Source organism: Gymnoscopelus microlampas (assembly GCF_963454915.1).
Source record: "Gymnoscopelus microlampas genome assembly, chromosome: 24".
NCBI classification, from domain to species: Eukaryota; Metazoa; Chordata; class Actinopteri; order Myctophiformes; family Myctophidae; genus Gymnoscopelus; species Gymnoscopelus microlampas.
This window is the reverse complement of record NC_139961.1, coordinates 597,862-610,633: the sequence shown is the minus strand read 5'-3', so window position 1 is coordinate 610,633 and position 12,772 is coordinate 597,862. Positions and strand designations below refer to the sequence as shown.

Here is a 12,772-nt window from a genome sequence, read left to right as displayed (position 1 = left end):
CAACCCAAAAACTACAACCCAAAGACTACATTTCCCATGAACGCCGGCTGCTGTAGAGACGGTGACATCAGACCCGGAAGTAGTAGTTCTTAAGACTTTTTAAAGGCAGAATTAATTCCATTTTGGCCAGAAACAGGCTGTATCAAATATGAATGAATATCATAAACGATGCAGAGCCCCCCCCCCCCCCCCCCCCCCCCTGACAGAAACGCCAGGGGGGTGTGTTTATGTTTGGAACACAGCTCTTATAGGACGGGATCTAACATTCCCCCCAAATGGGGATTTCAACACAAACAAGACCAGGAGACAATGGTTCTGCCGGGACCCAGAATAAATTCCTAGCACTTCGCATGACGCGTGGAGAAGGTCCCTCTTATGCCCATGTATGGACGAAAGGGGGGACGGACAAAGCCTCATGTAGGCTGTCTGCCCGTGTATGGACGAAAGGGGGGACGGGCGAGGTCTTTTTTTTGCCCATGTACAGGGACGTGCACAGATAGACTCTAGGTGGTGCTAGAGCACCTGCCCTTTGCCCTCTTGACCAGAAGTGCCCTTTTGAAAAAAAGAAAAAAAAGTTTACAGCAGGGGTCTTCAACAGGGGGGTCCGGGACCCCTAGGGGGGTCCTCAGAGTTACTACAGGGGGTCCGCCAAATCTTTATGTGATATGATTTTTCTTTTTACCATAACCACTCGAAACCTAGCATCCCTTTTCTGAGGAGAACTTTAGCCAAAAATAGCAGATCTACAAGCTCACAACGCCTCGCACTGCGAGGCGTTGTGGGCTTGTAGATCTGCTGTTTTTGGCAAAGAGGTATAGGTGTAGAGGGAAAAAAGAGCAGACCAAGTAAACAAAAAAAAGTATGATTTACTTGAGCACCTGCCCCTCAAAATGTCTGTGCACGCCACTGCCCATGTATGGACAAAATGGGGACGGACAGACATTTGGTGTCCAATTAAACCAATTAGAATCAAACCAACCTCTTCTCCGCTGTGTTGTTGACCGACTGTCTTCCTCGCTGGTGGCAGACAGCAGACGGTCAGACGCTCTCCTCGGGCGCCACCTGTTGGACAGAACACACAACAGCAGCAGTGTCAGTGTGAACGTGGTCGTGTAATTTAGCAGGTTCAAGGTTCAAGGTTGTACCGTATTGTTCCATCTTGTGTACAGTACAGAAGAGTCTAAACTTCTTTTGGTTTGACTTCCTTCAGACAATGCAGCAGCATAGGTAATAACACAATAGTAATAGAAGATTTAAAGGTAGGGTAAGTGATATTTTTTGGTTAAAACAAAAAGTATTTTGTTAAAAGGTTAAAGCACTATATTCTGATAGTAATCATTGCTATAGAGTGTTTGTTCAGTAACAGGAGTCTCCCCGTCTCTCCAGCTCTTTAATAAACAGAAAATACATTTTTTGGTAGGTGACAATATTTCAGCCAATCAGAAGAGAGTACCCATTTATCAGCTTAATTTGTATAGTGTTCCAGTTCCCATTTTGCCTGCTCATTTCTTAGTGTCATCACTTCACATTTCACTTGTTTAATCAGCGGCGGACTGGCCATTTGGCGTACCGGGCAAATGCCCGGTGGGCCGCTGGGCCAGTGGGCCATATATTTTTTTTTTGAAAAATATATTTTGAAAAATGTGTTAGGGTTATTACGGTCATATCCGAGTCGCGCGGCCCAATTATTAGTTACGCTAATGTTTGGGCTGGGATGCTTTCCAGCAGGCGCCTCAGTGCGGCCGCAGAGTTCATGTGCAGGGCTGGGCTGGCTCAGTGAAACGCCCCCGCACGCCCCCCCCCCCCCCCCCCCCCGTTGACAAAATGTGGGGGGGGGCGGTGGGCCGGTCCGGACCAAAATGCCAGGGCTGAATTTTGGTCCCAGTCCGGCCCTGTGTTTAATCTATATCCTGATTGAGTTCTCTGTCCTGATTGGATGAAATTGGAAATGAAACTGAAACGAAAATGCATTTTCTGTTTTATAAAGAGGTGGAGAGACAAGGAGACTCCTTTTACTGAACAAACACTCTATAGCAATGAGTACTATCAGAATATAGAGCTATTTAACACTTATTTTAACCAAAGCAAATCACTTACCCTACCTTTAAAGATAAGAAGGAGTGCAAAAAAAAAGACCAAAAAGAGCATCATCAAATGTATATGTGCATTTGGTATGTTGTATACACCAACAGCATTTTGTCTTCAGTAGCTGACACCTAACTTTGTGTAAACAACTTCACACTATATTCTATTCTATATACAGCAGATTAGGTAGGTGTAAAATACATGTTTCAGGGACCCCCGGAAGCAAAGATTCAAGTTAAATTTTTTCGCTTTAAAACAATATATATTAAAAGATTTGCACACATTTTCACGATTTTTCAAAACCCCAACCCTAACCCTCCCTGGAACATATATTTTTAGATGGGGGGTCCGTGGCCAAATACACGTCATTTTGGGGGTCCTTGACATGGAAAAAAGAACCACTGATATTATGGCGACATACGTTTTTTCAAAAGACTGTTGAATCCCCCAGAAGCAAAGATTTGAGTTACAAATGTTCGCTTTTCTGACTCAAATCTCAAGATTTGCGAAAAAAAAAAAAAAACTATTTTTCAAAAATAGCAGATCTACAAGCTCATAGCGTGGCACTCGCTCATAGCGCTACGAGCTTGTAGATCTGCTATTTTTGAATAGCCAAAAGTCTAAAATCTGTAAAGTCTAAAAAATGCGACACAGACGCGTCCCAGTAGCCTGGTAAACCCTCCCTCCGGAAATCTCATTTCCATTTGATTTCAGGAGAGAGTCTGGCCTGATCCGCCTTTCTGCAATATTCGCTGTGGGCTGGAGTTGGGCGGGAGTAATACCGTTGACTGACAACCCCTTCAACCAATGATCGTTTTTCCCCTTCAGCCAATCAGCATTCATTTTGACGACCTCCAGACTATGTGACACAACGGGACTTTTGGGACGGCCATGCCCAAAATAGGTTGCCTTATTGGGATACATGCGTGTCACTCCCTGCCCCTGCCGGTTCTCTAAATGTATATTTTTAAATAGGCTCTGTCATGATGAATTGACCACATATATGAAGTTAAACAACTAAATTCTATCCAAACGATATCTTAATAGTAAATTCCGTGCCTCAAAAAAGAAGTTTGAGACCGTTTTAAAACCAAAAATAAGAAGTGAAGGCACTCGCACAAACATCAGAAAAATACTCTGAAAGTCTGAAAGACTCTGAAAATAAGACTCTGAAGAAAATAAGAAGTGACGGCACTCGCAGAAACAACAATGGCTGCCGTTCGTCTTTTGTCGGCCCCAGTCAGGCTGCACTCGGCTTCATTCGGGCTCACTCGAACTCGCCACCTGATTGGCCAACTGTCGCTGTCAATCACAGAGCGATGTGCGACGACGCTGATAGGCTCGTCAGGTCGGCGTACAGAGCGAATATTGCAGAAAGGCGGATCAGGCCAGACTCACTCCTGAAATCAAATGGAAATGAGATTTCCGGAGGGAGGGTTGCTAGCGTCCCAGGTCTTAAAGGGTTAACTGCGGGCGGTCAGGGAAAAAAAATCAGTGCGGGAGTGGTCAAAAAACCAACGCGAGTTTGTTTACTTGGTCTGCTCTTTTTTCCCCTCTACACCTATACCTCTTTAGCCAAAAATAGCCGATCTACAAGCTCACAACGCCTCGCAGCGCGAGGCGTTGTGGGCTTGTAGATCGGCTATTTTTGGCTAAAGTTCTCCTCAGAAAAGGGATGCTAGGTTTCGAGTGGTTATGGTAAAAAGAAAAATCATATCACATAAAAGATTTGGCGGACCCCCTGTAGTAACTCTGAGGACCCCCCTAGGGGTCCCGGACCCCCTGTTGAAGACCCCTGCTGTAAACTGAAAAAAAGTGCCCTTTTTTTTCAAAAGTGTACAAATGGAACCAAATGGACCCTAACGGGTCCATTTGGTTCCATTTGTACACTCTCAGAGTTAAATGAACACTAATGGTGGTGATACAGTCTAGATTGGGACCCCCAATAAACCTAAATGGTTGAGTCCCTGGGCATATCTTTTCAAATGGGGGTCCGTGGGCTAATATGTGTCAATTTGGGGGTCCTTGACGCGAAAAAAGGTTGAAAACCCCTGCTCTATAGCAATGATTACTATCACAATATAGTGCTTTAACCTTTTAACGAAATACTTTTTGTTTCAACCCAAAAATATCACTTACCCTACCTTTAAACGTACCATAATATCAAAGCCCAACAGCCATTAAGTCCTCAATAATGTTTATAGTGAATTTGAAGTACAGTTTAGAGACGTTGTTTGTGAACGGCACGTACCGACGCCATTATCATTTGGCGACGTGCGCCATTTAACACATCCACCGCCAAGGGCTAATCTCATAATGTACTCACCACTGCCAAGGTTTTATTGTTGTTTTTTGTTTTTTTCAAGTCGCCATAGACCCCGTTAAAATCCTTTAGAATGCGCGATCCACTGTTTGTAAACAACCTCCACATGTCCCTTCGTGTTTTAGTCAAGACCGCGTGTCTAACGGAGCCGCCATGTTTGAGTTCTGACCGTTTATGTTAACATGGGAAATGCGAGGAGAAAAAACTACACAGGTTTTAGAAGGCTTTCAGTGTCCCACTTAGAATGGAGGCCGACGCGAAACAAAAAACGGGACATTACTTCCGGTCGACTTCCGGTGGTGTTACACTGAAAATGGTCCCCCTAGAAAATTGAAAAAAAAAAAGAAAAAATCGAAAAAACACCCGCACCGTAGGACTACGGTCTCAGCGCTTAACAGTTGGATTTAACGGACCGTAGGACTACGTTCTTGGCGGTTAATGTGTTAATATCATGCAGGATTCACACACTGCTTTAGCTCCAGTGTTCATTGCCAGGTTTACGATTGTGTTTTCTGTAGGTTTTTAAAACGAGGATAGTCTAGGGTTTGGCTTGTGTTGTGTGTAAATCTCTGCCATGTTGAACTGCGTTTCCAAACTGTAATGGCGTCGATGTCTCCTGTGCTTGGAAGTGCCACGCTACGAGCTTGTAGATCTGCTATTTTTGAAAAATCGTGAAAATGTGTGCAGATCTTTGAATATATATATTTTTAAAAGCGAACATTTTTAACTCAAATCTTTGCTTCTGGGGGGGGGTCCCTGGAACAAAATATTTTGATGGGGGTCCGCGGCCAAATACATATCATTTTGGGGGTCCTTGACATGAAAAAGATTGAGCACCACTGATATAGAAACGTACGTTTTTCAGAATACCGTTGGGATTTAGGAGACGTGTAGAATCGGCTTCAGGTCTCAATGGGTTCAATTGGTATGAGTTTGAAAAACCTCACATCCCTCTGTCTGTATCAGCTGTGGGGGAAATCTGTGTTTTCCCCCCCCCGAGCCAAACTCCGCCCCCCTAGGTACCACCCACTGATGACACTACGGCGTGTGTATAAAGACATATAAAGACATATAAAGCTAAAACTCTTGATTATACGGGCTAAAACTCTTGATTATGCGGGCTAAAGCTCTTGATTATACGGGCTAAAACTCTTGATTATACGGGCTAAAACTCTTGATTATGCGGGCTAAAGCTCTTGATTATACGGGCTAAAACTCTTGATTATGCGGGCTAAAACTCTTGATTATGTGGGCTAAAACTCTTGATTATACGGGCTAAAACTCTTGATTATGCGGGCTAAAACTCTTGATTATACGGGCTAAAACTCTTGATTATACGGGCTAAAACTCTTGATTATACGGGCTAAAACTCTTGATTATGCGGGCTAAAACTCTTGATTATGCGGGCTAAAATCCTTGATTATGCGACGAAATATGCGGTTTTTTTTTGCAATTTTATGCGGTGAAATTGCGGGAAGTTGCGAAAAATGCGAAATATGTTAAAAGTTGCGAAATATGCGGAAATATGCGATGTGGCCTTTTTGAATTGAACGCATTTTTCTGGAGGGTCTGACTTTTGATCCAATGAAATCCAATGAAACCGGTCAGATGACTAATGATATCCAATGAAATCCGACAGGAAGTGGAGAACACACAGCCAAGAAACAGGTGAATAAAGACGTATAAAGACATATAAAGACATATAAAGACGTATAAAGACATATAAAGACATATAAAGACGTATAAAGACATATAAAGACGTATAAAGACATATAAAGACGTATAAAGACATAAATACAGTAAACACAAAAGCAACAGACCCGTTGGAAGCAGGCTGCTGCGTTGGCACCGTGCCCGTGGATTGGCCGCCGCCCCGCGGACTGCTTCCGTCCGCCGCGGCGCGATTGGACCAACGCGCGTCGCCGCCGCCGGCCGCGTGGCACCTCCGATTGGCCGCTGGCGCGACGACGGCACCCGATGTCATTGGTGGTTCGTCGAGTCCGAGCAGTTTCCTGATGATGCCCCTCACGTCCTTTTTGACCGCTGGCCTGGAGTGTGACACATTATAGAGTCTGAAACTACACCTCCATCTACACCAGTGGTTCTCAAACTTTTTTCATGTCAAGGACCCCCAAATTGACACTTATTAGCCCGCGGACCCCCATTTGAATAGATATGCCAGGGACCCCCCATAATAGAAGATTTTTACAGCTCTATAGCAGTGATTCTCAACCATTTTAATTTCAAGGACCCCCAGTTTGACATGCATTATTAGCAGGGGTGCACATAACTGGTGCGCAGGTGCGCATGCGCACCCAAAATAAATAATGCGCACCACATCAGGCGACGCGAGGCGCTTTTGCGCACCAACAGCTGGGACAGGAATTTCCAAGCTTTTATTTTTTAGCAAAACTAAAAAATAAAAGCCTGGAGATCGAGGCTAGGAATTTACTTCCTGAAGCCACACTCACACAATCACGCTAAAGCACCCGTCGGCCCCATGTACAGCCATTAGGCACAGGGGTAGAGATATGACTCGCGTCGCCTCGCATCGCCTCGCTGCGTGCACGCAGCCAGCAGCGGCTGTTAGAGGCACTCGTCACCGATGATGAACGCACCGTAATGGTGCAAAATATGCCGTGAACGTCCCAATCTGGCGGATAAAATGAGCGCAGCAGCACAGGGCACCAACCTTGGGGGCTTTATCTGACAGCGTGAGAAAAAAAACGGCGAAAATCGGCGGAATTTAGAAGCAGAGCGTCCTTTTTTTCTCGTTGACAAAACTGTCCGGTGGGCACCGTGCTGAACCCCCCCCCCGTTGACAAAACTGTCCGGGCTGACCCCCCCCCCCCCCGTTGACAAAACGGGACGGGCGCCATGCGCACCAAGTCACATGTCCAGGTGCTCTTCTGCGTACCAGACCTAAAAAGTTATGTGCACCCCTGATTATTAGGCCTACGGACCCCCATTTAATGGCATTTCTATCTCTGGGACTCCAATTCACATTGTAAAATCAATGTTAATGTAACTCTGAGAGTGTACAAATGGAACCAAATGGACCCGTTAGGGTCCATTTGGTTCCATTTGTACACTCTCAGAGTTACAGACCCATAAGGGTCCATTTTAACCCAGTTAACCCAGACAGACAGACAGACAGACAGACAGACAGACAGACAGACAGACAGACAGGCAGGCAGGCAGGCAGGCAGGCAGGCAGGCAGGCAGACAGACAGACAGACAGACAGACAGACAGACAGACAGACAGACAGACAGACAGACAGGCAGGCAGGCAGGCAGGCAGACAGACAGACAGGCAGGCAGGCAGGCAGACAGACAGACAGACAGACAGACAGACAGACAGACAGACAGACAGACAGGCAGGCAGGCAGGCAGGCAGGCAGACAGACAGACAGACAGACAGGCAGTGTGCTGTTGTCACGGTTACGTACCGTTGTGCGGCATCCCTGGAGGTCGTCAGTCCATTCCCAGAATGCACCCTGTTTGTCCCGGCTCCGTTAGCCACGCCCCTGGCTCCGTTAGCCACGCCCCTGGCTCTGTTAGCCACGCCCCAGCCATTCTGGTTACAACAAACAAACAGACAAACACTCAATTAATTATTATAATGAATCAAAATGATAATTATCTGCTGTGCTACATTAACCACTTAAAGGAGCACTTTACCCATTTTTTACTTAATCTTCATATAATAGACCACCGAAGTCCGACGTAATTTACGCATCCTTTGTTTTTCTACCTGGTTTGCAGTTTCCCCCCCCCCATTCTGAATCCCATAGACGTGTTTAATATCGCGTCAAATAAAAACTGTGTTACAAAAATAAACAAATGACCCCGGCGGTTTGACTCTTATGGATATGAAGCATCAACTGACGGTGAGAAAACCATAATGTTACTTCCGCCGAATTAGTTACATTTTCGCCAGAAACAGACTGTATCAAGTATGAGTGACTGACTATCATAAACCGTTGGTTCTCAAAGTGGGGTCCGGGGACCCCCAGGGGTACTTGAGGGGGTTCCAGGGGGTCCCCAGCTAAATGGTAGTTAGGAACCAAATGGACCCTTTTGGGTCTGTAACTCTGAGAGTGTACAAATTGAACCAAATGGACCCTAACGGGTCCATTTGGTTCCGTTTGTACACTCTCAGAGTTAAATTAACATTGATTTTACAATATAGATAGGGGTCCAAGAGATAGAAATGCCATTAGATGGGGGTCCGTAGCCTCTAATACATGTCAAACTGGGGGTCCAAGAAATTAAAATGCTTGAAAATCACTGCTAAAGAGCCGTAAAAATCTTATATGGGGGCATATCTTTTCAAATGGGGGGTCCGCGGGCTAATAAGTGTCAATTTGGGGGTCCTTGACATGAAAAGGTTTGAGAACCACTGTCATAAACGATACAGAGCCTCCTCCCTGACAGTGGCGCCGAGACAGTTTGTTTATTTTTGGACCACAATTCTTATATGAGACGATTCTATGATGACCCAATGTTATTCTACATAGAGAGACATTACTTTACCAACCTGGGGATGAACCAGTGACGTCAGGACTTCTGTACTCTATTGGTTCAATTGGACCAATCATATGAAGATAATATATAATATTATAATGAGCATTAATGAGGACCAATCATATGAAGATAATATATGATATTATAATGAGCATTAATGAGGACCAATCATATGAAGATAATATATGATATTATAATGAGCATTAATGAGGACCAATCATATGAAGATAATATATGATATTATAATGAGCATTAATGAGGACCAATTATATGAAGATAATATATATAATATTATAATGAGCATTAATGAGGACCAATCATATGAAGATAAGATATAATATTATAATGAGCATTAATGAGGACCAATCATATGAAGATAATATATGATATTATAATGAGCATTAATGAGGACCAATCATATGAAGATAATATATAATATTATAATGAGCATTAATGAGGACCAATCATATGAAGATAAGATATAATATTATAATGAGCATTAATGAGGACCAATCATATGAAGATAAGATATAATATTATAATGAGCATTACTGAGGACCAATCATATGAAGATGAGATATAATATTATAATGAGCATTAATGAGGACCAATCATATGAAGATAAGATATAACACGATATTGAATTAACATATTGAATAAAAAACGTAATACAATGATTCATGATTATAATAATCAGAACGAGGTGATTTTAAGACGGTTACCGTGGCGACAGGCGTGGAGTCCTGGAGGCGGGACAGTGGAGACTGCATCGCGACGCTGTCCGTCTCTGGCTCCTCCCACTGCTTCTTCCTCTTGGGGATTTTAAACGCCATCTTATTAACGATAAAGACATTATTGTGTTAATAATAACATGGTCTGTATGATCAATACATTATACATTAACAACATCTTATGTACGATAAAGACATTATTGTGTTAATAACATGGTCTTTATGATCAATACATTATACATTAACAACATCTTATGTACGATAAAGACATTATTGTGTTAATAACATGGTCTTTATGATCAATACATTATACATTAACAACATCTTATGTACGATAAAGACATTATTGTGTTAATAACATGGTCTTTATGATCAATACATTATACATTAACAACATCTTATGTACGATAAAGACATTATTGTGTTAATAACATGGTCTTTATGATCAATACATTATACATTAACAACATCTTATGTACGATAAAGACATTATTGTGTTAATAACATGGTCTTTATGATCAATACATTATACATTAACAACATCTTATGTACGATAAAGACATTATTGTGTTAATAACATGGTCTTTATGATCAATACATTATACATTAACAACATCTTATGTACGATAAAGACATTATTGTGTTAATAACATGGTCTTTATGATCAATACATTATACATTAACAACATCTTATGTACGATAAAGACATTATTGTGTTAATAATAACATTGTCTTTATGATCAATACATTATTAACAACATCTTATGTACGATAAAGACATTATTGTGTTAATAACATAGTCTGTATGATCAATACATTATTAACAACATCTTATGTATGATAAAGACATTATTGTGTTAATAACATGGTCTTTATGATCAATACATTATACATTAACAACATCTTATGTACGATAAAGACATTATTGTGTTAATAATAACATGGTCTGTAAGATCAATACATTATACATTAACAACATCTTATGTACGATAAAGACATTATTGTGTTAATAACATGGTCTTTATGATCAATACATTATACATTAACAACATCTTATGTACGATAAAGACATTATTGTGTTATAATAACATGGTCTTTATGATCAATACATTATTAACAACATCTTATGTACGATAAAGACATTATTGTGTTAATAACATGGTCTTTATGATCAATACATTATACATTAACAACATCTTATGTACGATAAAGACATTATTGTGTTAATAATAACATGGTCTTTATGATCAATACATTATTAACAACATCTTATGTACGATAAAGACATTATTGTGTTATAATAACATGGTCTTTATGATCAATACATTATTAACAACATCTTATGTACGATAAAGACATTATTGTGTTAATAACATGGTCTTTATGATCAATACATTATACATTAACAACATCTTATGTACGATAAAGACATTATTGTGTTAATAATAACATGGTCTGTATGATCAATACATTATTAACAACATCTTATGTACGATAAAGACATTATTGTGTTAATAACATGGTCTTTATGATCAATACATTATTAACAACATCTTATGTACGATAAAGACATTATTGTGTTAATAACATGGTCTGTATGATCAATACATTATTAACAACATCTTATGTACGATAAAGACATTATTGTGTTAATAACATGGTCTTTATGATCAATACATTATACATTAACAACATCTTATGTACGATAAAGACATTATTGTGTTAATAATAACATGGTCTGTATGATCAATACATTATACATTAACAACATCTTATGTACGATAAAGACATTATTGTGTTAATAATAACATGGTCTTTATGATCAATACATTATACATTAACAACATCTTATGTACGATAAAGACATTATTGTGTTAATAATAACATGGTCTGTATGATCAATACATTATACATTAACAACATCTTATGTACGATAAAGACATTATTGTGTTAATAATAACATTGTCTTTATGATCAATACATTATACATTAACAACATCTTATGTACGATAAAGACATTATTGTGTTAATAATAACATTGTCTTTATGATCAATACATTATACATTAACAACATCTTATGTACGATAAAGACATTATTGTGTTAATAACATGGTCTTTATGATCAATACATTATACATTAACAACATCTTATGTACGATAAAGACATTATTGTGTTAATAATAACATTGTCTGTATGATCAATACATTATACATTAACAACATCTTATTAACGATAAAGACATTATTGTGTTAATAACATGGTCTTTATGATCAATACATTATACATTAACAACATCTTATGTACGATAAAGACATTATTGTGTTATAATAACATGGTCTTTATGATCAATACATTATTAACAACATATTATGTACGATAAAGACATTATTGTGTTATAATAACATGGTCTTTATGATCAATACATTATACATTAACAACATCTTATGTACGATAAAGACATTATTGTGTTAATAACATGGTCTTTATGATCAATACATTATACATTAACAACATCTTATGTACGATAAAGACATTATTGTGTTAATAACATGGTCTTTATGATCAATACATTATACATTAACAACATCTTATGTACGATAAAGACATTATTGTGTGAATAATAACATTGTCTGTATGATCAATACATTATACATTAACAACATCTTATGTACGATAAAGACATTATGCAAGCCCTTCATGGTGATTATCACCCCGTCGGGCTTTATTTTTCAACAATGACCACCTCCCCATACATTATCCCGCTTATTACACGGCTACTTAAACCCATTGATACCACTGGAAACGCTTCTGTGTCACTTTAGATGTCTTTGGGCTATTCAAAAATAGCAGATCTAGCTTGTAGATCTGCTATTTTTGAAAAAAATCGTGAAAATATTTTTTTTTATATTTTTTTTCCCGAAAAACTGTTAGGATTTAGATTTTTTTTAAGAATCGCCTCAGGTTTTAACACATCAACCGCCAAGGGCTAATCTCATAATGTACTCACCGCTGCCAAGGTTTTATTGTTGTTTTTTGTTTTTTTCACGTCGCCATAGGCCCCGTTAAAATCCTTTAGAATGCGCGATGGACTGTTTGTAAACAAC

General features: G+C 39.9%; 2 protein-coding genes across 2 annotated transcripts in view; both read right to left on the bottom strand.

The window, feature by feature from the left end:
• The window catches only part of LOC311041025 (target of Nesh-SH3-like), a gene marked incomplete at its 5' end in the record, with an annotated part of 759,687 nt that overhangs the window by 150,781 nt on the left and 596,134 nt on the right, over positions 1 to 12,772 (bottom strand). The window lies entirely within an intron of this gene.
• The window catches only part of LOC311040963 (uncharacterized protein), a 68,690-nt gene that overhangs the window by 53,301 nt on the left and 2,617 nt on the right, over positions 1 to 12,772 (bottom strand). The window contains exons 2-5 of the mRNA XM_084051402.1: positions 9,658 to 9,768; positions 7,858 to 7,985; positions 6,229 to 6,456; positions 980 to 1,062 (exon numbers count right to left, since the gene is read on the bottom strand). Of these exons, the coding sequence (XP_083907528.1) occupies positions 980 to 1,062; positions 6,229 to 6,456; positions 7,858 to 7,985; positions 9,658 to 9,768 (550 nt within the window). The remainder of the gene's footprint in view (positions 1 to 979; positions 1,063 to 6,228; positions 6,457 to 7,857; positions 7,986 to 9,657; positions 9,769 to 12,772) is intronic.